The following is a 26,340-nucleotide window of genomic DNA, read 5'->3' as shown; positions in this document are numbered from 1 at the left end:
TGCTGCCACTGAAAATGTTACTTTCCTTACGTAGTATTTGGGGCTTGATTTCTCCCCATTCCTTCCCCTCCAGCAAAAGGTGGGGGCGGACTTCTGCTAGATTAGTATACAGTATTTTTTTTAGCCTGAGTCCTTGCTCTGAAGCAAGGATTGTCTCCAAAACTGAAGCCTTTCGTGTATGTGTGAATGTGTGCGTGTGTTGATTGTTAGACTGTGTACACCCTTAGAAATTTGATTAAAAAATAAATAGCGGGATATAAATGGTTCTAAATAAATAAAATGAGTACATTACCATAACTGATTTGTTGTTTATTATTATTATTTCTATGTTCCCGCAGCACCTTCCTCTACCTAACAGCGCAGGGGCGGAAAGGGTGCGAAGCAGTAAAGAGGCGAAAAGGCAGAGCGCCGCCGCGCGAAAGAGAGCGAGACCGAGCTTGCTGGCGAGCCCAATGGCCGCGTGCCATTGTTTTTCACCGGAACTTCCGTTTGGCGCGTCGGCTTCCTCGGATAGCCTTGATCTCTTTTTAGTCTCCGCCCCGCCGCTCGGCTCGCGCCTGCGCAGTAGCGTCCAAGTGGTTGCTAGGAGAGCAGTGGCCCTAGTGATGGAGCCGGAATAAAGTAGGTAGGAAGAATGGAAGAGAGAGAGAAAGAAAGAAAGAGACAAAGCGAAGAGGGGCGGGGAGGGAAGGCCGCGCCTTCTGCTCCCCTTAGGAGCCCCTCCCTTTTGGGGAGGGGGAGGAAGGTGTCGGCCCCTCCCTCATCCTTAGGTGGGGGGGTGGGAGGCGACCATAATAGAAGGTTGGGGGTGAAATGTGGGTGGGCATTTATATATTTATTTCATTGCATTTATATCCCACATTTTTCCCCTCCAAGGAGCTCAACGTTTCCCCCCCTCCTCATTTGGTCCCCACATCAACCCTGCGAGGTAGGCTAGGCTGAGAGGCAGTGGCTAAGTGTCCAGGGCAACTTCCAGGGAGCTTCATGCACAGCCAATGAATGAGTGGGGATTTGAACCCGGGCTTATGGGTCTCCTTTCCCCCCTGCTAACCCCACAGCAGTCTTGTGAGGTGGGTTAGGCTGAGAGGCAGCAACTGCCTCCTCCCTCACCAAGGTTACCCTGGGAGCTTCATGGCCAAGTGTGGAGATTTGAATCCTGGTCTCTCCCAGGTCCTAGCCCGACACTCTGGCCACTACGCCACACTGCCTCATGGTTTATGCCTTCCTGGCATGTTTCAACATTATTTGCCTCCCAGAAATGCAAAATGCAGCTCACAGGTGCGACAGCGATTAAGAACTTACGATACTCATATAATGGATGGGCAAGTCATATAAGAGCCTGTGGCTCCCCAGATGCTGTTGGACTCCCAGCAGTCAGCATGACCAAAGTGATGGAACAATATCTAGGGGAGGTCACAGATGTTTATCATCCGTGCTCCATGGCAAGTTATTTCCAATCAATCTGGAAATCCAGAAGCCACGTTTTGTACCCTTGAGGAACTTTTTCTTTTAAAACATATTCAAGCTTTACATTGTTAGCCTATGGAACTGTCTACCCACAAGATCTGGCTTTGAGGGGTCAGTTGACTATGCTTTATCCTTTATTAGTTTATCTAAACATTCATAAGAATGTAAGACGAACCTTGCCGAGTCAGAGCAAAGGCTCTTCTATCTCAGCGTCCACCCCAAATTGGCTAGCCTGATGCTTCCTGATAGCCTGCAAGCTTGTCTTGTGCTGCTGGGATTCTGAGAGGCAACTGGTTGACCAAAGTGCTTGACCATGTGGACCTTTGGTCTCATCTGGCAGTGGTGCTCTTGCATTCTTAACTTGAAGAATATAATTTCAAACTTCAGTTCTTAAAAATCCATAATTTTGCATGTCTTACTCTAAAATTATGTTGAATTATTTTAAAGAAAATAAGAAGAGCCTGCTGGAAAAAGCCAATGACACATCTAGTCCAGCATCCTGATCTCACAGATGTCTGTAAGAAACCTGCAAGCAGGACCAAACACAAGAGCACTCTCCTGTGGTTTCTAGCAGCTAGGGTTCAGAGGCATGGTGCCTCTGACAGTGACAGCAAAGCATAGCCCTAATGGCTAGTAGCCATTCATAATATTTCATAGACTTATCCTCTGTAAGTTTTATCTTATATTTTAAATCCACCCACAAGTCAGTGGCTACCTCTGCCTCCTGTGGAAGCGAGCTCCGTAGTTTGTAACTACATGATGTGTGAATAACTTTTCTTTGATCTGACCTGAATTTTCCAGCATTCAGCTTCATTGGATGCACCTGAGTTCTAGTGCTACGGGAGAAGGAGGGAGGGGGACTCTCTAACCACTTTCTCTATGCCATGCAAAAATACTTATAATTATAAAGCATATTTCTTTTTTTCCAGTTAGTTCAAGAGGGCAGGATGCCGCACAAGATTGGGTTTATTGTTGTAAGTTCATCAGGGCATGAGGATGGCTTCAGTGCGAAAGAACTGATGGTCCACGCCCCAACCATCAATGGCTGGAGGTCACCAAGGTACTGTAAGTGACAGAAATTTTAGGAAGCACTTTGCCAGTTTTAGCGTTGTCAGGCTTGTGGGTTGCATGCAGTTTCCCTGGCACCTCTGGATGGGGCCTTGCTAGAATCCTGAGGCCCTCGCCTTTGATTTTCTGTCCATCACAGTTGAACTGCATGGGGGGGAGGGAATGATTACTTAGGAGCCGGGAACATAAGAACTTTGGCTTGGGGTGCTGAAGCACTTGGGATGTTTCTTTCATTCCAGGCTCTGCCAGTATCCCCAAGAAATTGTCCTTCAGATGGTGGAGCGATGTAGGATTCGAAAACTGCAGTTGCTGGCTCACCAGTACATGATTTCTAGCAAGATTGAATTCTACATCAGCGAGAACCTGCCTGAATATTTTGCACCATACAAATCAGAGAGGTTCCGAAGGCTAGGGTAAGTCTCCCCTCTCTGCAAAATGAGCCAGGCCTCAGTTCCTCATTTGCTTGGGGCAAGCAAGTTGTTTCTTAAGGTAGAGGAGTTGGTGAGCTTCTACTGGGCAGAAGCAGCATGGACACTGTGTGGATTCTTACAGGGTTTTCTAATAAGCCATATCCATTCAGGGGATCAGTGTTTCTTGCACAGCCCAAGTAAGCCCGTGGAAGCACACACAAGCTCACACAAGTTAGTTCCATTTTCTTCACTCTTGGTTTAGGGTTCTGATCACAAGGCAGGTGTCGGGGGGACCATCTGGATTCAGGATATAAGAAGCCTTTCTAGCGGGGCTGTACCATACGGAGCAAGTTTGTTTTCTGCTGCTGTTAATTTCAGGCACATCTTTTTTCAGAGAATAAAGTCTTGCACTCGATGTGTTTTGATTTTGGGGTGCACAATGCACATGTCAGTACCAGGATGTCTGCCCTTGATGCTTTAAATGTGATCACGTATAATATGTCTTTTTCTTCTCTACTGTGATCGCGTATAATATTGTCTTTTTTTTCTACACCCACCGCTTGCAGTTATGTGTCTCTCTCAAATAATGAGAAAACTGGCTACAAGGCGCGAGAACTGAAATCCGTCTACGTAGATGCTGTTGGCCAATACCTAAAGTTGACGTTCCACAAAAACTATGTCAATAGGTACAACCTGTACAGTCAGGTAAAATGAACCAAAAGGCTGAGGGGGTACTTAATGTTTTACTCGTCTTTCTGAAAAATGAATCTCCACTCAAGGAAGGCACAGCTTTTGAAGTAGCTGTGAGGTTTTTGTTTCTCTGTTTGGGGGACAGTTGCTGTTTTGTTTGCAGATCCCAGCTTTTCTGCACAGCTCTCATGGCTAATGCTTGCCCTCACACAAGGCCTCCACCCAACCTCTTTTCAGCAGGACATGCTTGACCCATTGAGTGTTGTCTGACTAAAAGTGCGCTGCCTTGCACACTTACCTGGAAGTAAACCCCACTGAATGCAGTGGGGTTTATTTTTGAGTAAACATCCTCAGGATTGCATGGGAAACCCCACCTGCCTGTTGCCCACTCCAAAATCTGTGATGAGGTCTTCAGTGTGGAGGATCTCATGAGGTCACAACACCTGAGATGGCAACTTTTGCAGAACTAGTTTTTAAAATACTGGCAGCCAGACTTTCAAAGCACTCAGGACTTCTCTTCAGATTTTAGGAGTTCAGTGTCATCATTATGAAAAAGCATGATGGTGTTATTTCGCTATTCGAATCCATGGCAATACAGTGGATGCTCGGGTTGCGAATGTGATCCGTGCGGGAAGCACATTCGCAACCCCGCAGCGGCACGTCTGCACACACGCGGGGCACGATTCGGCGCTTATGCGCAAAGCGCGATTTAGCGCTTATGCGCATGCACAAGCCCCGAAACCCGGAAGTAACCCGTTCCGGTACTTCTGGGTTCGGCACTGTGCGCAACCCGAAATCACGCAACCCGAAGTGTCTGTAACCCGAGGTATGACTGTAAATAAAACACACAATAGCACTCAGCCTCCCTTTTGTCTAGATTATCTCTCACCAGTGGGGCGTATGCTTTTATTGTGTACAGTTCTATTGTTGACGGCCTTGGATGTAAGCTTTGCAAAAAGATGAGAAAGGAACTGTAATAACATCAAGTCAATACGCTGGAGAATGCATTGGGGGAGAAAGAAATGACTTTTAGCCGACAGGGAACAAAAACTGAAAACGCTTTAGGAATTCTGATAGTATGAGGAAGAATGAAAGAAGGCATTTCTACATCTCCAGCACCCTTGCTTCACCGAATCAAGGGTGCTGGAAATGCAGTGTGCTCGATCCAGAGATTCTGAGGTTGTGGCCAGTGATTATTATCCTGCAACATCTGTCAGGCCACAGATTCCCCAGCCCTGTCCTAAAGGAATCTTAGGACCCAGGGGTTGGATGAATAAGTTTTCAAGAGGTTGGGGGTGGAGATGGCACTGTAGCTCAGCGGTGGAACATCTGCTTTCCATGCAGAAGGTCCTAGTTTCAATTCACCAATATTTCCAGGTGGGGCTAGCAAAGACCCCCTACTGCCAGCCTGTGTAGGTAGAGCTGAGCCATTTAAACCAGATTGCTATCTTCTGGGGGTGGGGCTCTTTGCCCTATTGCAAAACCAGACAAAAATGTGCAAAATAGGTAAAAATAGCAGGAATAGGCCCAATTTGCATTGATTATTTATGTCACAGCACTGAGCTTTCCCTGCTGCAGAATTTCACTTCTTTTAAAAGGCATAGAAGGAAGCCAGCCCATTTTTCCTTTTCCTTTTCCTTTTAGGTTGCTCTTGTAGCAATAAATATCATTGGAGAGCCTGCAGATGCCAGCAATGACACTAATCATGTAAGTATATGAAGTAATGAGCTGAGGGAAACCCTGGACCACCTTTACCTTCAGTTAGGGGGGTGGTTCAATCATAATGCCAAGCCGGTCCTGGTTTCCGGTCCTGGTTTTTAGAGGGCGGGTGCAAGCTGCAGTCTGCCGGTTCAGACAAAGAGCAAAACCGTGGTACACCTCAGATCAGGATTGGTTGCTGGGAATCGCAACCTGATAGGTTCCTCCTCTCGTTATCCATGTACCGAAAGCAAAGGAGAGAGAGCCTATGCACAGGGATTCAAGGCAGCTTACAGCTGAAGTAGAAACAGCTAAAAACATAGGAAAAAAGCAATAATTAAAAAAACAAGTAAAGATTAATAGAATAAATGTACATAAGATCTAATTATATCATTCATATCGTTAGAAGGGAACTACTTGCCATTCCTGGATGTAGGCTTGATTGTGATTTGTGGGATGCCCCCTGACTTTTATCTTTCCGAAGTCTTCTAGAGAGAAGCTGATCGACCATTACCTTGGGAACAACCCAGATGACTCGGCCTTGGATGGAACGTACACCGGGTAAGGATGAGGAAGGGCCACAGCTCAATAGTACAGCAGAAGGTCCCAAGTTCAAGTTGAAAGCTTTTCTATTCCGCCAGGCCTCTTCAGGCAGAAAAGAGTTCATCCTTCCACAATGGTTTATTGATGCTTGTTTTTTAAAAACTTCTTTTTGCTTTTAAGTTGTTCTTAGCTTTTTAAAACACTTTTATTGTTTGGTTCTAATCTTTTTAATGTTTTAAACCACTTTGATTTTTTTAATGATTTAACGGTACATAAATACATTTTAAAATATATAAATAATAACCCATCAACTCCAGGTGGGGCTGGAAGAAACTTATTGCCTGAATCCTGGGAGAGCCCCTGTCAGTCAGTGAAGGACCAGTGGTCTGACTCGGAAACATAGGAAGCTGCCTTACATTGTGTCCTAGCTGTCAGCCAGAGTTTCATTTCCCCCATCCCCTTGCAAATAATAAAATAAAATAAAATCCGGTGTCTTTCTTAAACAGCTCCCCTAAGTCCCTGTTATCCCTCTCCTTCCCAGGAAGCCAGATTTGATTTCACCGCTGGATGACCTGGCTTTTGACATGTACCAAGATCCAGAGGTGGCGCAGATAATCCGCAAGCTGGATGAGAAAAAGCACGAAGCGGTGCGCCAGGAGCATTACGACCATGCCAAGAAACTCAAGCAAGCTATTGCAGACCTGCAGAAGGTAGGGCCAGAGCACGGTAGGGAAGGGCCACACACAGCCAACTGATTTTATTATTTGCAGCAGAGGTTTTTGCGGAGTGTCAGCGGTTACTCGTAATCACACACATTTCCCTGCTCGCTGAGGATTGTACACCCCGCACCTGATGAAGAGCACCAGTGGCCCTGCAGATGTTGTTGCACAACTCCCGTCCTCACCCTAACCATTGGCCATGCTGACCAGGGCTGATAGCAGTTGGAGCCCAACAACCTCTGGAGGAACCAAAGGTTCCTTACCTCTGCCAAAAATAAATCAGTTGCCCTCCTTGTTTAGGCGCAGCACCCATAAACTAATAAATGCAACAGCCAAACAAGAGCCCTTTTCCCCTCAGGGCCTCCACATTCATTTCTTCCTCTTTAAAAAAGAGTTTTTTCCTTCACCTTTATGCAGGAGGGGTGAAGAGGCAACTATCCCCCAGAACCTTCCTGTGCTAAGAGTTTCAGCCTCCTCAGAAGGTGGGCCAAGAAACAGAGTTGCATTAAGTCAGAGTAGACCTGTTGGAATGAATGGACATGACCAACTTAGGTCCATTAGTTTCAAGGGGTCTTCTATGAGTAGGACTAATGTAGGATGCAACCTGGAGTTCAAGAACGTTCCTCCGGAAGGATCTTCAAGATGGGGACCTTTCCTGCTTTTCTCTCTAAAGATCTGAAATATCAGACCTAGGAAAGGAGGAGATGGTTTCTGTTTAGGGACCTGACTCTTTTTTCAAGCCTGGAGGAACCAAGAAGATGTATCTGAAGGAAACTACAAAAGAGCCCGCCAGCTCTCTCTTAACACCAGCATGACAGTAAGAGAAGAAGGTTCTGCAACTTCCTTGTCTCTTCTCAGCTTTGGGATAAGCTGCGTCCACTGCAGAGAATTCGCAAGCCCATTGTTCCATTCCAGGCTCCAGCAGTGACCTCTGAACTCCCCCTTCTTCCAGGTTGGCGAGCGGCTGGGCCGCTACGAAGTGGAGAAGCGCTGCGCCGTCGAGCGGGAGGACTATGACCTCGCCAAGCAGAAAAAGCAGCAGATGGAGGAGTACCGTCTCAAAGTGTATCAGCAGCTGGAGCTGCACAATCTCCTCGACCCAGATCTGTTGGTGAGCAGTGACCCTGGCAGGACGAGACAGGGACGAGATTGACCTTGCCCAGCTCTTCCTGCCATGCAGTCCAGAAGCATTGAGGGAGGTTTGAGATTAGTGTATAGAGGAGCTGTCACTGAAGTCAGCTCCCATTGCAGCAAAGCTTTACTGTATGTTGGGGAGTGGTATAACAGGGATGGCTCCAGATACTGTTGGACTCCCAGCTCCTATGACCAGTGGCCAGGAATGATGGAGTGAGTTGTCGTCCCAGGACAACTGGAAGAGTCCTCCACAATTGCTGCATGGCAAAATCTCTCTAGATGCACTTTTCTTCTCCCTCTCGTTCTCTCAGATCCGGCGGCCTCCCGACTTGCCTCTGGAACCTGTGGCTTATCCCACCACTTCTCCCCAGCAGAAAAGGCCTCTGCTTTCGCCCCGGTGGGACAAAACCGAAGCAGAGAGTCCTGAGCCGCCGCCTCCTGAAAAGCCACCAGAAGCTCCTTCACCAGAGCCCGTTGCAGCTCAGGCCATCTCTCCTCCCGCCGCCCAGGCCCCCATCTCCACCGAGGCTTTTCCAAAGATCAACGTAAGTCTGGTTTTCCATGTGTCCTGCAGATTAACGCCCTTCTGCACACAGCTGACACTGGGTATTTCTGTGGCCTCTTTTTTGTTTTCCTTCTTTGTTCTGAGGGCGGAGAGCAATTGTGCCTGCTTTCAGTTCAGCTGGGCTCACTGATTGCAGTTTCTGTAAACCATCTAAGGCTGGGGATCCCTTTGGGCTGCTGAATGTTTCCCAATTGAGGTGCAGCCTCAATTTTTCTGACTTCAGAGTCAGAAAAATAACAAAGGAATTGTAGGAAGTACATAGCTTGGGTAGAAAAGTTTATCGTCCTAGAGAAGGCAAAGGCAGCCAAGCTTGGTCCTTTGTTCTCAGAGGATAGTTCTAAGTGACTTCTCATCTTGAGGTCTGAGAGAACAGGGTGAGGAGGAAGTTGCAAAACACGAAGCAACCTAAGATGTATGAGTTCAGATAACAAAGCAATAGAGAAGTCATCATAGAGATGAAGGTACAGGGAAAGTCTGGGAAACTGGAGGTCCCTAACTCTTTCTGTCTTAACCCCATGTGAACCCCTTATTCTGTTTCCTGAATTGGACCCAATTTTCCAACATTTATTTGCAAGGGGGATGTTGGAGCAGATCACCATTTTTGTACTAGTTCTGTGCTCCCATGGCTAGTGAAGCAAGGGAAGGGCTACAGCTGAGTGACGGAACATCTGCTTTGCATGCAGAAAGCCCCAGGTTCAGTCCTCAATGGCATCAAGTAGGGCTTGGAATGTCCCCTGCCTAAAAGACTGGAGATCCGCTGCCAGTCAGTGTATACAGTACGGAGCTAGTATTTTTTTAAAAACAGCGTCTTCTCTCTCTCTTTCTCTCTTTTTCTCTGCTAGGTTGAATTCTTACCTTACGATGAGAGGCCCCTCCCAACTATTCGTAAGCAGCAGGAGGAAGGCTTTCCCTACTTGGATCCTGAGATGAACGAGGAGGACCCTGGGGACACCCCGAGAAGTGGTGTCGTCGGAGAGCCAGAGCCGCTGACCGAGAAAGCTCTGAGGGAGGCCAGCTCAGCCATTGAAGTGTTTGGGGAAGGCCTGGTAAAGACCTCGTAAACGTAGCTTAGTAATGGCAGGGCAAGCGCATTACTTTCATGTACAAAGAGTACCCTTGCACATTGCAGGATTGAGCCCTGGATAAGTGGTGCAGATTGTACAAAGAAAATTGAATTGACAATTGTTTCTGTTTGAGCCAAAATCAGCTACCCAGGCCTCTTGGTGTGGCTTCTGGGGCTCTTTCCAGCCCCATACAGGTAACCTGGGGGTGGCACTGAGAGTTAACCCTGCTCCTAGCTGCATAAAATCATCCTGGGTTTTGTTCCTCAGCCACGCCAGTGTGTGATATTTATTTATTTATATGCTGCCTTTCGGCCGAGAAAGACATCCCAAGAGAGCTCACAAGCAATATAAATGCAAATGCAAACCTACCAGTCAAAATATAGTGCAATACCATAAACATCAAACTAAATCGTAACATTTCAGAAGCGTTAACATGCGTTCATTTTCCTGCCATAAAAGCATCAGAGTAATTCCCAAAAAAACATTAGTGGAGAGCAAGAATAAGAACTTAAACAGCACCTCCTCCTTTAAAGGGTTCTTGGCAGGGGAGTGGGGCAAGGCAGGTGGAATCACTTGCCCCTGGTGGCTCCAGCCGTCTCTCCCCTGCAGCAGTACTGGCCAGGCTCTTCCTGATGAAAGAATGACAGGTGTTGGCTTTTGTGCAGATCTGGGCTGCTCCAGCTCCTGAACATTCCCTTTTTGCCAGGTTGCAGGGGCCTATTCCAAGACATGGTCCTACCGCGAAGACTCGTTGCTCGCCATATACAAAAAGATGACGGAAGTATCCACAAACACGCCAAAGGATGACCTGAAGAACCTCCTTCGGGGCGCCATCTTCCTCATAGTGAGAGCCATAAAAGACATAGTCTCCTCGGTGAGCAATATCAGGGGGGTCGGGTCTAACATCCCTGTGAATGCCCTCTTCTATATCTCCTAAATGAGAATGTGGGGGAACTCAGTGGCAGGGTCCAGTGACTCTCAGTTTCAGATAGTTGTAAAGGTTTCCACATGCAGCAGCCCCATGCAATCGAAATTTCTCTCCGTCTTGACCACAGTTCCTATTTTAACCACCTTGATGGTTTCCTTCTGGTAGGTTTTTCAAGCTTCCTTAAAGCTCCTAAAGATGATCATCACGCAGTACATCCCCAAGCATAAACTTGGGAAGCAAGAGACCACTTACTGTGTGGAAAGGACCTTTCCCAACCTTCTCTCCAGGACGGGGGACTCCTCTGCCCGCCTTCGTGTAGCGGCTGCCAACTTCATCCAGGTCAGTCTAGTCAATACACAAAGACTTGCAGCTGCATGCAAGTGTTTGCCTGAACACATGACGTTCAAGGTTCATGCATTGATCACTCAACTGCATTACTGCAATGCACTCTCTGGGGGGCTTCACTTGCGCATGATCTGGAAGCTGCAAGTTAGTGCAGAATGCTGTGGCACGATTGCTGACAGGTATGGAACAGCATCTTAAAAAGCAGAGACATCACCTTGCCAACAAAGGTCCGTATAGTTAAAGCCATGGTTTTCCCAGTAGTGATGTATGGAAGTGAGAGCTGGACCATCAAGAAGGCTGATCGCCGAAGAATTGATGCTTTTGAATTATGGTGCTGGAGGAGACTCTTGAGAGTCCCATGGACTGCAAGAAGATCAAACCTATCCATTCTTAAGGAAATCAGCCCTGAGTGCTCACTGGAAGAACAGATCGTGAAGTTGAGGCTCCAATACTTTGGCCACCTCATGAGAAGAGAAGACTCCCTGGAAAAGACCCTGATGTTGGGAAAGATGGAGGGCACAAGGAGAAGGGGACGACAGAGGACGAGATGGTTGGACAGTGTTCTCGAAGCTACAAACATGAGCCTGACCAAACTGCGGGAGGCAGTAGAAGACAGGAGTGCCTGGCGTGCTCTGGTCCATGGGGTCACGAAGAGTCGGACACGACTAAACGACTAAACAACAACATGGAACAACTGTGTGTATCTATGTCACTACAAAATACTCCTCTTCTTTGTGTAGGTCTGAAGTAAAACCTGTAAGGCTCAAACCACTGCTGAATCTTGCAGGGCTTGGGAGGGCAGTGCTCAATTTTGCTGAGTTGTGCCTTTGTGGGCCGCATATTAACCGCTGACCCGAGCGTGCTGTGTCTTTTCCATCTCCCTCCAGGAAATGGCCCTCTGCAACGAAGTGAAGCCTCTTCAGATTATACCTGCTCACCTGGTGCAGCCTGTGAAGCCAAATTCTCCTACACATCTTGCAATGAGCCAGGTGGAATTAGTGGAACGCTTGCTGAAAGACCTGGGGACGGATAACACCGGTTTTACTGTCGATAACGTCATGCGGGTAGGGAGCTGAGCTTCCAGTGGTTTCTGAATCTGTCTAAGACGGCTTCCTGCATTCCTAATGAAGCCACTTACTCTAGGTGCAGCACAAACTGTGCAATTGTGCTTATACATTCATACCCCACTCTCCTTCTTTCTCAGTAAAATCACTTAGAAAAACTTCTTTGGAGGTGGGAGGTGTGTTGTTGATGTTGCAGGCATTAGCCACTAGCACCCTGCACAGCCAGCTTTTTTCTAACACACTGGAAACCTGTAGAACCTATTTCCCCCCTGTTTTTCAGCACATTGAATGTACACTTAAACCACCTCCATAAGACTCACAAAACGACTGCATGTTTTCTTCACCCTTAGTTTGCAACGGGAGCTCTGGAGCATCGAGTATATGAGGTCCGGGAAACAGCCCTCCGGATCATCCTGGATATGTATCGGCAGCACCGAGCCGTCATCCTGGATTACCTTCCTCCTGATGATGCCAACACACGCAAGAACGTTCTGTATAAGACGCTTTTCGATGGGTTTGCTAAAATAGACGGCAAACTCACAGAAGCAGAAATAAGGGTAAGAAATGCAACTTTTTTCAGGTCTTGTGGTTTTCCTAGGGGCTGTGCTGACTGAGGCAGGAAAACGATGGCCAGTTGCTGAAAACCACAGGAAGGGATAGTGCTCTTGTGCCACGATCCTGCTTGCCAGTTTCCTACAGGTTGGCCCCTGTGAGAACAGTATGTTGGACTAGATGGGCCATTGGCCTGATCCAGCAAGCTGTTACGTTCTTCTGTGTGTCAGGCTCAACCCATCAGGAAGGCAAAGTGACTCTTACTGGATCAGACCAAAATGCCATCTGGTTCAGCATCCACAATGACCAACCAGATGTCTCCAGGTAGCAAGCCATAGAGGAAACAGGCCTCCCACTCCCACTGTTTGTTGGCGATGCCAGGTATCCATAGGTATAGTCTTGGAACTAAACAACCTGTTCTCCATGAATTTGTCAAATCCCTCTTGGAAAACAGCCTTGAAGGCAGCAGCTTTCATCTTGTGGCCGTGTCACCATTGGCTTTTGCCTCTGCTCTCTGACTGAGTAAATTCTGCAGGTTGGTAGACAGGTGCATTCAGACATTGTCCCTGACTTTGCTCAGTGTTCCTCCTTTTCTTATTTTGATGCTGTGTAAGCTGAGAACTCGCAGAATCCTAGTTCCAGAAGACAATCAGGCCAGTGCTGTTGGTGACTCAGGCCCCAAACCCAGCAACCTTCAACTGTGTGTGTTTTGACAGGCGCAGAGAAAGACGGCTACTGACGAAGCCGAAAAGCAAAAGAAAGACGAGATCAAAGTGTTGCAAGGTCAGCTGGCAGCTTTGAAGGACATGCAGACGGAAGCTCAGGCTGTAAAGGTATCTGATGGCCACCAAAGGTCTTAAAATGCTCTTCCGTTGCTTTATCCTTATGGATAGAAGGAAGTTATAGAACGTTTCTTTCATTCTCTTTTTTTAAAAAAATAATATTTATTAATAGTTTCAGAATTACAGAAAAAAATAAAAAATAAAAAACAACACTACAATGCATAAAAAAGAAGAAAAAAAGCAAAACATAAAAACCAATACAACAATACAGCAAAAAGATAAAAAAAAGGAAAAAAAGACACAAATCCCATGTTACATATCTTTAACTTCCATTTGCTTGTTTCATTGACCTCCTCACACCTCCCTTTTTATATTCTAGTTTAATTAGTTATTTCAGCAAATTCTTTCCATCTTTCTCAATTTTTATTAAAGAATTTATCTTAACAATTTAACCTATTAATTAACTCAACAAATTCTTTCCATCTTTCCTCATATTCTGTTATTCAAATTACCTTAATTTATTTAACCTTATCTTACCGTAAAATACCTTAGAACTTGAAACTTAATACTCAATTATACATAACTCCTGATATCATTTCTACTAGAGTCATATAATTTCATTCCAACATTTTCCCTAATATTCATTAATTTTAGGCTGATTCCCTAAATAAAAATTTTCTTTATAAATTTTCTTCCAATCTTCATCCAACGTCTCTTCTTCCTGGTCTCGGGTCATGTCAGTCCTTACTGACCATTCCATCTAGTCCATCAACCTGGTAATCTTATGTCCGAGGCCCTTAAGTCTCTTCCATGTCCCTTCTGCAGATCTTCTTCTTATTTATACTTGCACTTTTCCTTGTCTTTTGTTGGTCTCTTTCTTAATTCCTTTCCTTTCTCATTGAGGAGTAGGTCTCTGGGGGGTTCCAACCCAAAATTATCTCCGTCTCCCTTCATCAAACCAGCCCATTCCCCACAGTCATCAATGTAATCCAAGAAATATTTAAGATCATATTTCAAAGTCTCTCCAAAGTTAAGAACCTCCTCAGCTCCAGACTCCCCCTGGCCCACTCCAACTTCAATCTTCAAAGACAGCGGCTTATGCTCCTGTAGGGCCTCAGGTCTCTCCATTTGTATTATTTGAGGTGTAACCGCAACCTCCTCCATTATCTTCTGCACTTGCCCAATCAATACAGGTTCCTGAGTTGGTCCCTGAATGGTTTCTGTATCAATATTCCCTGTTTGTCCACAGTTATTGACCACAGCAGTCATCAAATCCATTTTCTCATTCATCAAATCCATCTTCTCATGCATCTGTTCCAACAAAGCACTTGTCTTGCATAAAGCAAGCACCAAAACTTCCTCCCAGCTCATATTTAGTCAAGGTCAAAAGGACTGGTCCCACGATCTTAATCTCACAGCTGTAGAGTCCTCAAGTAGACTGCAGCAACAATTTAGCAAGCTCCCTCTAGAGGAGACAATTTCTATTTGTATCCATCTTTTTAAGGCAAGTCCAACAAAGGAAAATTACTTTCATTTTTCAGATATTTTGTTTCTTTAGAATGCAAAAGGCAACATTGGAATCAGTTTTTTTCTCTTCTTTAGCTATCTGTCAAAGTATTCCATTCACAGTCAATGAACCTCTCCAACAATTTCTGTCTCTGACACCCCGTTCCCAGGTTAGAGATGGTGGAAACTTATCTTTCTTCACTCCCTCTCCTGCAGGCGTTAAACAAAGTCCCCCCCCCCTTTTCTCCTGCTTCCAAGGGGGTTTCAGTAGTTATAAATGAAGGAAATTGAGACTTTTTTAACGACTTTCCAGGCTTTAGCTTACAAGGTTTTTGCTTCAGTCTATATACAAAAAGCGGAAGGCGGACTTCCTATTTTGAACCTTCCCGCTTCGGTGCCAAATTAAGATATTTCTTGATCCAATTTTCCGTTTCTACTCACGGGTACTTGTTTTAAATCCAATTGTCCACAGGAAAAAGTCAGCGCTCTCCGGCAATGGCTGTGCGGCTTCACTCCGTGAAAGTAGCAATCAGTTCGCAGCACCGCGCCGCTCACCCCACTTCACTCCGGAACCCCAAAATGGGGTTCCCCATGAGTAGGGGGGGCGCTCCTGGTGCCTTGCCGAACCCCACGTTCCCAGGCTTCCTCCGCCTGGGATTTCTAGCGGGTCCCCACCTTCGCTGCGGCGGGAAGACCCAATTTCCACGGAGCCAGTTCCTCCAGTCGGAGGAACTCTGCCATTCGCCGATGGCGCTAACCCGGAAGTCCGTTTCTTTCATTCTCTCTCCCTGCCTTTTGAAATAGTATAACTCTTCCACCATTGGAGACTGAATGTGTATGCATACTACTGTCCCTCCTAGTCAAGCTGCTTTTGTGGTGCCTCAGGTACTACCAGAAGCTGGTTGGTGGCATACAGCATATATAAAAACACAACAAAACATCAGACATTTAAAAACTGAATATCCTACCACTTCAAATACAAAAATATAACAACCTCTCTCCTCCAGGATTGTTGCATCATTGAGATCTTTGGAAGCCTCAAATGAGCGACATCATGCTTCCTTAAACTGAGCCAGACAAGGCCAGCCCAAAACTTTCTTATCCAGTGGTTTCCATCCTTAACTTTGGGGAAGAACTGAAGCCCAAGTGAATTGCATGCAGAAGGTCATTCCTCAATATGCCCAAGTAGTGCTGGGAAAGACCCCCGTCTGAAACCCTGGAGAGCCATTGTCAGTTGGTATAGACCTGGGGTGGGGAATCTTTTTGACTCCACGGGCCACCATCCTTATCAGGATCAGCCTTGTGGGCAAAAAATGACACTTGGGCAGGGCCACGCACCTGCCAATCACCCAACATCCCAAGAAAGTCAAGTGCAAAGTGCTGTAGAAACAAAGGTTTTTCCTCTGTTTTAGTGAAGGATTCCATGCAAACCCATTCCTGAATCAAACTCTGCCTCACGACAGCAATAGCTCTTTGCGGTCTCAAGCAGAGGGATTTGTTATTTAATATATTTTGTGGCAGAAAAGAGCAGGGACTGAGCCTGTGGCTTTCTGCATTTAGGAACATGTCTTTTACCAGATATGCCAGCTGTCAATCATTGGGTTTCTGCTATGGCTTCAGCCACTTCCTTCTCCTTCCTTTTAATTCATTGTTATTAACCAGATTTCTTCTTCAATTCCTCGGTTGCTGAACAAAGAAAAGGATTTTGGCTGGAGAGAGGGGACTGATCTGTGATGCTCCAGATGTTTCTGGAGTCCAACTCCCATCATGCCTGGCCATGCTGGCTGAGATTGATGGGAGACGGAGTCCCAACAGCATCAAGGTTCCCTGCTGCATAAGCACTTACCTGGCAGCAAGTCTCCCTGAACTTGAGGCTGGCTTCTGTATAAACAAGTGTAAGAATGTACTGTTTGTGATTCTGTTTACATTTTTGTTTTTAATTTATTCCACTTTTCTTCTTCAGGAGAAAGAGAATGATTTTCAGAAGGCTCAAGGTAGGCACATTTTTTTAAACCCAATATCCTCTCATAGTACATGCCGTTTATAAATTGTATTTGTAAAACTGCATATTCAGTTCATCTTGAGTCTTGGATTGCCGTGGGTCAGAAGAAGTCAGAAAGCTGTAAACAGATATTAGTGGGGATACACATTATTTACATGTTAAGAATATTTTAAGTGATGGAAGAGAATTCCAAGTTACTGTAGTCTGTGCGGTGTAGTCTAAGGAAATGGGTGGGGGCATCCAAATTCCTCCCTCAGGTAACTCAGGAGCAGGTGAAATTCCAGCCTTCCATACAAGCAACTTTTCTTTTATTCTTACTTTATCCTTTTGCACAGATACTGCCTTGTTTGCCCTCTGTAGACGGGAGAAGGGCATTGCTGCGACATTGGAGGCTCATTTCACTTTCTCCTTTTCCAATGTGGCATATTCTCTCATATGCCAGCAAGTGCCCTTCTGCCTTCAACAATAGTGGGCAAGGCTGATGAATGTGTTGTATTCTTCCCAGCAATAAAATACATTGCACTCTGCAGTGCTTTGAAGATGTGACACCCCCACCCCCACCAGGTGCACTGCTGTGAGGGATGCCCTAAGCTAGCCTTTTGCAACCTTGGGTTTCCAGATGTCGCTGGACTCCCATCGGCCTCATCCAGTATGGCCCAGTTTGTCAGGGATGATGGGAATTGTAGTTCAACAACATCTGGGAACCCTGGGTTGGGAAAGGCTGTCCTAATGCATCCTCCGCTAACCCCTCCCCACAAAGTGTCCTTTTTCACCAGAAAATATAGTCCAACACTGGTTTATTTCATTTCATTTCATTTCTTTTTTTCTCCCCCCCCCTTCCCTTTATTTATTTATCTTTTTAAGCCGAGTTCTTGAAAAAAGCCCCACAGCCTTCAAAAGCAGACACTCCAGATGATCACACCTCAGTTGCAAATTACCTCGACAAGTAAGTAAGAAAAATATCAGTGAGCAGTTAGTTCCACAACAGATAAATCAAGTTGAATAAGTCAGAACTGCCCGTCTTTTGGCCGCATTTTAAAAAAAGTACTTTGTCATTATTTCCTGTGCTGATCACCGTTTCAGGAGTAAACACTGTTTTTGAATGTCGCTTCAGTTCTGTTTGTTTGTTTATTATTATTATTAAAGAATTTATCCCACTCTTCAACCAGGAAGAGCTCCCAGAGCACCTGCTCTCACAGACTTAAAATCTAAAAGGGTGCAGCATGAGATGAAAATGGGTTGGGAGGGAGAACAGAATAAGCAAACTCGAGTGCAAGTTCATAGTCACAAGTCCTCCTAATGAGCAGCTGGGGTGGAAAAGCTCAAGGAGGGAGAGCTGCTGGCCTCTTAGCTGGGTGTCAGAGACATTGCCCTTCTTCCCTCCTCTGCTGCAGCCTAATGGAACAGCCGCTGCCAAGTGATGAGACTGAAGGAGAAGCCTGGCTTCTCAGCAGAACCAGTGGTGGCCCTGCATCCCTCTTTATATTCTGCACCCCAAATTCAAATCCTGTGTTCATTGTACATTAGGCAAAAGTTGTTTGCATTTGTACAGGCCGACTGCCAATGCATTAGCTTGTCCAGTTTGCATTCTTTGCCATAAAGCACCCTGCAGGTGCCTCCTTAACACAGCTCAGTGGTAGGAAGAGAGATTTGGACCACAGAGTGGGATATGCAAGATGTATATATGCCCTGAGCCCCCCATTCTAAAGCAAACCAGGGTGCAGGAAGCCCTGCAATCCCTCTGCCTTGACCTCTGCCTCGTTGCTCTTCCCCAACTCCAGCCTCTGCATCTTCTGTGGGGAGAGAGACGAATCCTTCACAGAGGAAGGCCTGGATCTCCACTACTGGAAACGTTGCCCAATGCTGACAAGGTGCGAGTTCTGCAAACAGGTGAGCCCCCGCCACGAACACGCTTTGTGCATTTTTGAGGGGACCTTGGATGTGTGCCACAGCAGGGACTGTGTTGGTGACCCCCGCAGTAGCAGCCCAGAGATCTGAGAAAGCTTGGAGAGAGACATGGCTCCCCTTTGGTGCAACATGTTGTGGTCCTGTCTATCTTTGCTGCCCTAGATGTGGCAGTCATTTTGTGTCATGCCATGCCCCTGTCTTGCAGCTGTTTTGGAACTGGGGCCTGCAGCACATTCTCAAAACTCCAAAATGTGCTTACTGGCCCAGAAAGGTGAGCAACCTCTGATCCTGTATCTGACTTCATCCCATAGAATATGGGTCCACTCCAGCGCACGCACGCACTCTCTCTCTCTTCTGTACAACAGCAGAAGAGGTGGCATCCAGACCAGAGATGTGATTGGGTGGCGGGGTGTGAAAGGGCTGAGCCCCTGCCTACCCACACTTGCACCCTTAATCCCAGGTGCTGACAATTAGGGCTTTGGCATGAGAAACATTTGGCTCTTTGGGGAATTATAGGGACAGAACTACCCAAACTGTATAGAAACTTATTCATGTATGCTACTACGGCAGCAAGAATGTTACTTGCCCCAAAATGGAAAGAAGTAGAAGTCCCAGCAAAGGAAGAATGGATACAAAAACTTATGGAATATGCAGAAATGGCGAAACTTACCGAAGAAATCAAGATAACAAACTTTTTATTTAAAAAATGGAAATGGTTTCTTGAATATTTACAGATAAATTGTAAACAGATAAGAACATTGGCAAGATTGTTGTAATAACCTGCAATTTCATAAGAGTATATTTTTAAAGTAGATGAATAAATGAACAAATTAAGTTAATTTGGATACTGTATGCAGAAGATATTAAAAATAAATTTAGGGAACCACAGAAAGAGAGGGAAGGAAACCAAGTTTTGAAATGTTAAAATGGCTGTGAAATTATTGAAATGTATAAATCTGAAAATTAAAAGTAAAATTTTAAAAAGAGAGAGAGAAAGAGAAACATTTGGCTCTTGCCTCAGACTGTGGACGGTCCCCTTCCAGGTGGTTGAGATTGCCAGCCTGACGGAGCACCTGCTGACAGAGTGCGACAAAAAGGACAACTTTGACAAGTGTCCGCGCTGCTGCGAAGCCCTGCCGAAGGACGAGCTGCCCCGGCATGTCAAGGGAAAGGCCTGCAACCGTAAGGAAGAGCGGGGCTCTGGGTGGGCTGGCAGGGACCAGGCACAGCGGCCTCCGCCAACCAGGCCCCCTCCAGACATTTTGGACTCCCATCAGCCGAATCCAGCATGAGATTGGGACATGCAGTCTGCAATGACATCTCTCTGCTTTCTCCTCTTTCCAGCTGCCAAGCCTGAAAAAGTGGCCAATCACTGTCCGTTGTGCCATGAGAATTTCACGCCAGGAGAGGAGGTGAGAGCCATCGCCCTTAGCTCGGCCAGTCACTGCTTAAAGAGAGGGAAAGGAAGGGTTGACCTTACAAGAAGGGTTATCCTCCAGTCCTGGTTGACCAGATGAAGTCCGGCTCACCCAGCTAGAATTGCATAGCACCTTGTCTGTCTTGTTGTATTAGCAGCTTAGCACAACAGCAAGGCAGTGTGAAACAAGCATAGTGGGCAGCTCCACAGAAGTGCTTTCGATGCAGCTATAGCATCTCTCTGGGATGAATTCATCTTCCTATTTGGCTCCAGCTGCTTGATTTGTGTCTGTTTTATCCTGCCCTTTCCCCATAGGTGGTTCTCTCCCGGCCCCCTTTTATCTTCCCAACCACCCTGCAAGGTGGGCCAGAGGTAGATGTCACGGGAGCAGCGTAACTGCTGCAGAAAGCAGGCACCATGACTCTTTCACACAGTGCACAGTTAGACGGTGGTGTTGGCTGCCGGAAAATGCAGAGATGGACCTTAACTGTCCTGGCTTTAAAGGCGGGGTAGACTCATAGACTCACAGAGGAGGATAAGGCAGTCAGTGACCCCTAGTCATTATTACCCTGCCCTTTGACCAATATTAGACCAATACCTGGGTGTGGGGAGGCTATTGCACTTACTCCCTGCCTATCCATTTCCCAGAGACATCTGACTGGGTGCTAGGCTAGATGCCCCTTTGGTTTCATCCAGTAGGGCTCTTTTTTCCAGGTTCTTCACCTTACATGCTGCATCTCTTCCCTACCCCCAGTCTGCTTGATTTCATTATCCGTGTGAAAGACCTGATCCCTTTTTGACCTTCTCCTCTCCTTCCTTTCCCCATAGGCCTGGAAGGTGCACCTCATGGGCAAAGACGGCTGCCGCATGAACCTGAGACGGACCCAGTCCTTGAACAAGAGCATGCCAATGCAGCCAGTTGCCGGTACGGCCTCCATTGTTGGTTTCACACAGATGATGCTTAGGCAGTGGGGTGGTATCTGTTTGCCTCTCCATAGCACGAGGCAGCTTTCTTCCAGCATCCAGACACCTACAGGTGTCCCTTTTGTAAAAAAAACAGTGGGAAGCTGAGACTAAGGATGTGTGTATGTTTTGTGTGGGAGACACATCTCCACACTCACCTGGGGAACCTGGGGTTGTACACTCAGCCCCGTGGGGCATGAACGAGAGTGCATTGTGAACGAGGCGTATCCTGCAACGGCGCCTGCTTTCGTCTCTGTCTAAACTCAAACACTCTTCTCCCCCACCCCAAATTTTCAGGCAGGCCTGTCGGAGCACCTCTCAACCGATCCGGGCCGACAGGCATGAAGCTTCGCTCCCCATCAGTTGGCAGCAAGATCCCCACCCCACGAGGAGGCATGAATAAAAGCACTGGCAGAACGTATGCAAAGCGATGACGCGGATCTCTTCTTTCCTTTTGGCTCCGCAACTGGCTGCACTTTACGTATCTCGCTCTAAGATTCTGCTTGCAGATAGCGGCGGTACCTTGCCTCACACTCCTCTCCTTCCCCAAGTGGCAAAGTTATAAGCCAATCGCGTCTCTGTATGATTGTTTGGCTCCGATAGGTTGGTCCCCTCTTCCCTGGAGATTGTCCACACAGGTGGAGAAGTTGCACATCCAAAACTCCATCTGGTGGGTGCTCACTCCTTGACTGTGATCTCTTGCAGCACAAAAGCAGGGAAAAGAGGAAGCCTTGTCTAAGCCTTCTTACACCCTCTAGTTTCTGGGTCACTTTCTCCTTGCGCTGCAGGCCCAGGCACAAGAAAGTGGGTTCTTATGTTACATGGGTTGTCTGAATTTAGTGGGATTTGGCATGCCAGTCTTACTCCAAGCCCTACCTAGTTCTCGTAAGAATTTCTCTAGGCAGAGTGACTTACCGTCTAGGCTCAGCCTGAAGCATTTGCTCACGAGGTGTGTTCTACACATTAGGATCTGTTGTGTCTCCTGCTGCTCTTGCGGATTCCCCACTGGATTCTGTGGGGTTTCTGCAGGAGATGTTCCCCCCATAAGTCTGATGTGTCTGTCTCCCACTCTGCTGCTCTTATTGCCCCCCCCCCAAAAAAAACCTACCACCTGAGGCATCCTAGGAAGGCCGTGCCTGTTCCTTGTTCATAATCAGATACTAAAGAAAAGTACAGATTTAAGCCCCACAAACTAGGCAGCCAGGTTGCCAACCATAGGCCTTTCTGCCCTCTTCCTGTCTGGTTGAAAGGTACATTACTCACCCTATTTTCTAGGAAGTTTTGCTGATCCACCATCACCTTCAAATGCGCATATGAGAGAACTGCAGTGGCCAATAAATATTGGCCTAAGAACCAGTTCATGCCATTTGGGTGGTCAGGGGGGGTACAGCTTTTGGCTGCCTGTTCCATTTCATCTTTCAAGTGGGGGGTAGGAGTGGGAATTGCATGCTTAAATGCTTGCATACTTTGTTAAAAAAAGAAACCTCTCCAATGTCAGAGGAAAGGGCTCTCACTTGGCCTTCTCCTTGACATACTAGTTTCTGCATACATCATGAATGGGCAGCTGATGGCCCTCCAATGGTTGTATCCAACTAAGTTCTACTCAGAGTAGACCCACTGAAAGCAGGGAGTTATGCCAATAAACATCAATGGGACGCACTTTGGTTACAACCCCAGAGGTTGTGGGACTCCAGCTCCCATCAGCCCCAGCCCACAGCGTTTGGAGGTCCACAGGTTCCCCATCCCTGGAATCCTTGGGAAGTTTTCATTTTCAAAGCATTTAATTCCCCTACCTGCAGTCTAAACTACTGTGGTCCAACCAGAGCTGTCCCATTTGACCTATTTGATCATGTTCTGCTTGAAAAGATGGGGCAGACCAGAATCCCCTTCTCTAGAGCTCAAGTGTCAGTTCTAGTAACCCAGCAGATGTGTGGGCACGGCACATTATGTTAAGAAGCAATAGGGGGAGGGGAGAACCCAGAATCTTCGCTATGTGCAAAGCACTCTGGAAATGAGAACTGACAGGTGGTTGCAGTTCTTGCAGGTCTAAATAATATATCACCCTTGTGTTCCCAAATGGGGATTTTCCAACCTCTCTAGGAGGTTGTCCTCCCTCAGAGAGCATAGCATAACACTTTGGATGATAAAAGGATGCATCCATGATGGTAATTTTAATGGGAAGGGAGTTCCCATGTAATGGGAAAGTTTGAAAACCACTGGATCAGGTTAATGAAAATCCTTAACAACCTCAGGAATGTTAATCAAGTCATGAAAGGGTTTAGTTGCCATCCCATCCTTTGCTTTAAAGGATCATCTGAAAGGACAGCATTCTAAAACTTTTTCTGCATCTTCGTATAAGATGCGTAATGGCTGATGTGGGATCTGCAAGCTTTTGAATTGTGCAAACTCTTCAGCAAGCAGAAAGAAAGGGTAGCCAGATACAGAGGGCATAACTACTACTGTGACCCCTTATGAACGTTAACCTTTTTTTTTTTACGGCCTCGCAACTATAGACGAGGGATTATGGAGGCGAAAGAAGGAGTCTAGAGATCACCAACTTAGATGGGTTTTTAAAAAATAGATAAATTCATGGAGGATTGAATGAGATAGTCTGGTGGAAGCTCTGTGCAGAGCCTGCCCAGCCATTAGGCAGGATGAGGCAGCTGCCTTAGGCAGCAGAAGCCCCCAAAGTGACATCCTACCACCTCTGCCAGCAGCAGAGAAGCACTGCCCATTTCAGGCAAGATTACATCTATTTGGGGCAGTATCTCACCCCAAATCAGTGTGATCTTGCCTGTGGCAGCGCTGCTTCTCTGCCAGTGACAGATGCAACAGGACACATACTGGTGGCACAGCGAGCAGCGGCAGGAGCAGGTATAGTGGTGGCAGCAGCAGGGTCAGGCAGCATTTCCCGTTTTGCCGCAAGCGGTGAAACAGGATGCACTGCCCCTGGCTCTGTGTATGTGCAGATGTAGCATACCTTTTTATTAAAAAATAATTTTAAAAGAGCTAGAGACTAGGCAGTGGGGAAAGCAACCATCCTCCCCTTCTAGCCCTGCTTATGGGCTCCCAGATAGCATCTGGTGAGTGCTAAGTTAGATGGACCCCTTGGGGTGATTCAGCAGGGCTTTTCTTAGGGGGCTTTCATTCCTTTCCTTTTGCAGAAGACTCGCTTTAGCCTTCCTTTTCTGGTCCTCGCAGGTAGGAGCAGCAAACCTAGCACAGCGGAGGAAAGGCTTTTGATTGGGGTGGGACACTGTTCCAATTTTAGATGGTTGTGCTGTGCTACGAGGAGCATAAGTGGGCATTAAGCACTTGCACGCTTTCTGGCACAAATCAAACATGCTTATGGGCACACGCGTGCGCGCGCACACAGCATTCCCTTTATCTACTCGCAAGCACGTCAAGTAAGAGTAAGGCACAGGTTGGTGTATTTATCGCTCCACACCCACCCACTGAGTGAGTTGCATAGAAAAGCTCTCTCCTGCCCACTTAAGTGGGGTCTGGGGGCCACTGTAACAGCTGCAGAGTGTGCCCTGCACCTCCTGGCAATTCCACCTCCTTACCCAAGCCTCTCTCAACCCTGTTCCATCCCCCCAGAAGCTACCGTAAGTCAGGCCTTGTACTGGAACCTCTTGAAACCCTCAGCCCTGGCCCATCCCAGGCCACAGATACGATGCTGTGGGTCATGATGCAGATGAGCTGCTGCTGAAAGGGGCAGATGGAAACACAGAAGGGGAGGGGAGGTGAATGTTTCCGCAAACAAAGGCCTGGATTGTCCTTTGGCTTGTTTAGGGCAGAACAAGAAGGTACATTGGCAAACGCAAGTTCCCAACCCTTTTGTCTGCTGAAGAATAGGAATCCTGGGGCAGGAGAGAAGCAGCCGGGGAGCTCACTTGCGCATGCACCTAGAACCCCCGTTCACTGCTTTGACCCAAACCAGACCTGTTTTGGATATAACAGGTAAAAAAAGCCAGTGGAGGGGTGGGGGTTGGAGAATAGCCAGTGGGATACAGATTAAATACCCCTTTTTTTTTACCCGAGTGTCATCCCTTTTCCTGCATTAACATGTCTTCCTGTACACCTTCCTGTGTAATCACAGGATCTTGGTGACCTTGGCTAGAAATAACCAAGTTACCCCTAAGGAGGGAAACGTGTTTGCAGGAGCAAACTTCCAACACAGGATATCTTTAGGTGCACAAGGTGTGCGCTTGCCCTTCAGGTTCCCCAACGTGGGGCCAAGGTTTGTTGCAACTCTCCACCAAGCCAGTCTCCAGTCAGAGGCTCACCTAAAGGGAGCTGGCGCCAACACGTCTTCAGTTGGGGTTTTCAAGACTTAAGTTGGATAGCTTGCCATGTTGCAACTTAGCCATGCTGTATGGTTTTGTAGGAAATGAGCAAATTGCTGGATAGCAGGCCTGATTCCAGAGTTTTGCACTCCTTTTGTTACATCAACATGCACACAGGTTTGTACTGCTCTGATAATAAAGGTCTATATTTCAACAAGGAGTGGCGGTGATTCTTTTTCTCTTTTTGATATACATCTTTATTTTTCTGTGTTTATGTGTTCTATATGTAGATTTGGCACTGGTTATGCTCTGCCCTGACCTTGCCACCATAGCCCAATTCAATAATAAAAATATTAAAAATTGGACTGTTTAAAGAAAAGGCACACAAGCTCAGGTTTGGGTGAATCTCCAGAGGAAGGGAATTCCACAGAGAAGAGCAGCTGAGAATTCTGTTTAGCCTCATGGGTCTGATTTGTGCATAGAAGTTAAGCTTTGGGCAGTATTTTCAGCTGATGTTGAAGTCCGTAGCATAGTGCAGATCAGGTAGTGCAGAGGTGGTCTGTGGATCTTTGATGGTATCAGGTGATCCACAACAAACTTGCAAACATTCGAGAACATTGGTGTTTGGCTCAGCACTTGATTTATTTTACTGGACAACAAAGTTCAAGGCTGTGTTGATTAGGGCCAAAATTTCAAGCTAACAAGGACTCCTGATATGGCACTGATTTTTGACAATGATGCCAGCACTTAAGGAAAAAACATATTTGTTTTTAAGCCAGATGAAAAATCTGTGGCTTTTTAAATGGTATCACTTGTATATTACATAGTTTTTATTGGTCACATTTTGTCAGCTGCATATGTGTTTTTCATTGGATGCAATCTAGCCAACTCTTCCTGTTTCATTATTATATTGGCCACAGATAGCTATGTGCTGGTAAGGGTTTCACAGGATGGAGTTAACTGAAAGGTAGTGTCTGCTCCCATATAGTACATTATAGAACTGAGTTTCTCATCCATTAAAAGGGGGGTGCATCTGTTCCATTAGAAAGACAAGACTAGTTATTAAAATATTAGTTGGGTGTAAACTTTGTAACACGTATGCATGTGCTTTGATGTGTACTACAACAGCAAAATTTTGCTAAGTGGTCGGATGAAACACCCATCAACTTTCAAAAGACGGACTGGATGGGTGGGACAAAAGGTTTGGGAACCAGAGATCCTTGTCT

General features: G+C 46.5%; 1 protein-coding gene across 2 annotated transcripts; it reads left to right on the top strand.

The window, feature by feature from the left end:
• The first annotated feature begins 466 nt into the window (after positions 1-466).
• Positions 467-25,334, top strand: CEP104 (centrosomal protein 104). 2 transcript variants are annotated; one of them, XM_081017150.1, is made up of 22 exons: positions 467-621; positions 2,397-2,527; positions 2,775-2,948; positions 3,512-3,650; positions 5,280-5,342; positions 5,818-5,894; positions 6,418-6,586; positions 7,548-7,706; positions 8,041-8,274; positions 9,137-9,340; positions 10,065-10,232; positions 10,452-10,625; positions 11,519-11,695; positions 12,046-12,252; positions 12,964-13,080; positions 16,499-16,529; positions 17,402-17,483; positions 18,319-18,427; positions 19,489-19,627; positions 19,790-19,857; positions 20,691-20,787; positions 21,123-25,334. In XM_081017150.1, exons 2-22 carry the CDS (start codon positions 2,415-2,417, stop codon positions 21,257-21,259), a joined length of 2,838 nt encoding a protein of 945 aa, XP_080873276.1. In that variant the 5' UTR covers positions 467-621; positions 2,397-2,414; the 3' UTR covers positions 21,260-25,334. The 2 variants fall into 2 exon arrangements, with proteins under 2 accessions (XP_080873276.1, XP_080873275.1); XM_081017149.1 differs by having other exon boundaries at positions 470-625.
• The last annotated feature ends 1,006 nt before the right edge of the window (positions 25,335-26,340 follow it).

Source organism: Podarcis pityusensis, assembly GCF_964106645.2.
Source record: "Podarcis pityusensis genome assembly, chromosome: 8".
Taxonomy (NCBI): Eukaryota; Metazoa; Chordata; class Lepidosauria; order Squamata; family Lacertidae; genus Podarcis; species Podarcis pityusensis.
This window is presented reverse-complemented; position numbering and strand designations above follow the sequence as displayed.

Bases quoted from the DNA above. Each gene is read 5' to 3' on its own strand.
- CEP104 (XM_081017150.1), top strand. From the start codon at position 2,415: ATGCCGCACAAGATTGGGTTTATTGTTGTAAGTTCATCAGGGCATGAG. The intron at 5,895-6,417 runs GTAAGGATGAGG...TCTCCTTCCCAG, and splicing joins TTGGATGGAACGTACACCGG to GAAGCCAGATTTGATTTCAC. The intron at 10,626-11,518 runs GTCAGTCTAGTC...ATCTCCCTCCAG, and splicing joins CGGCTGCCAACTTCATCCAG to GAAATGGCCCTCTGCAACGA.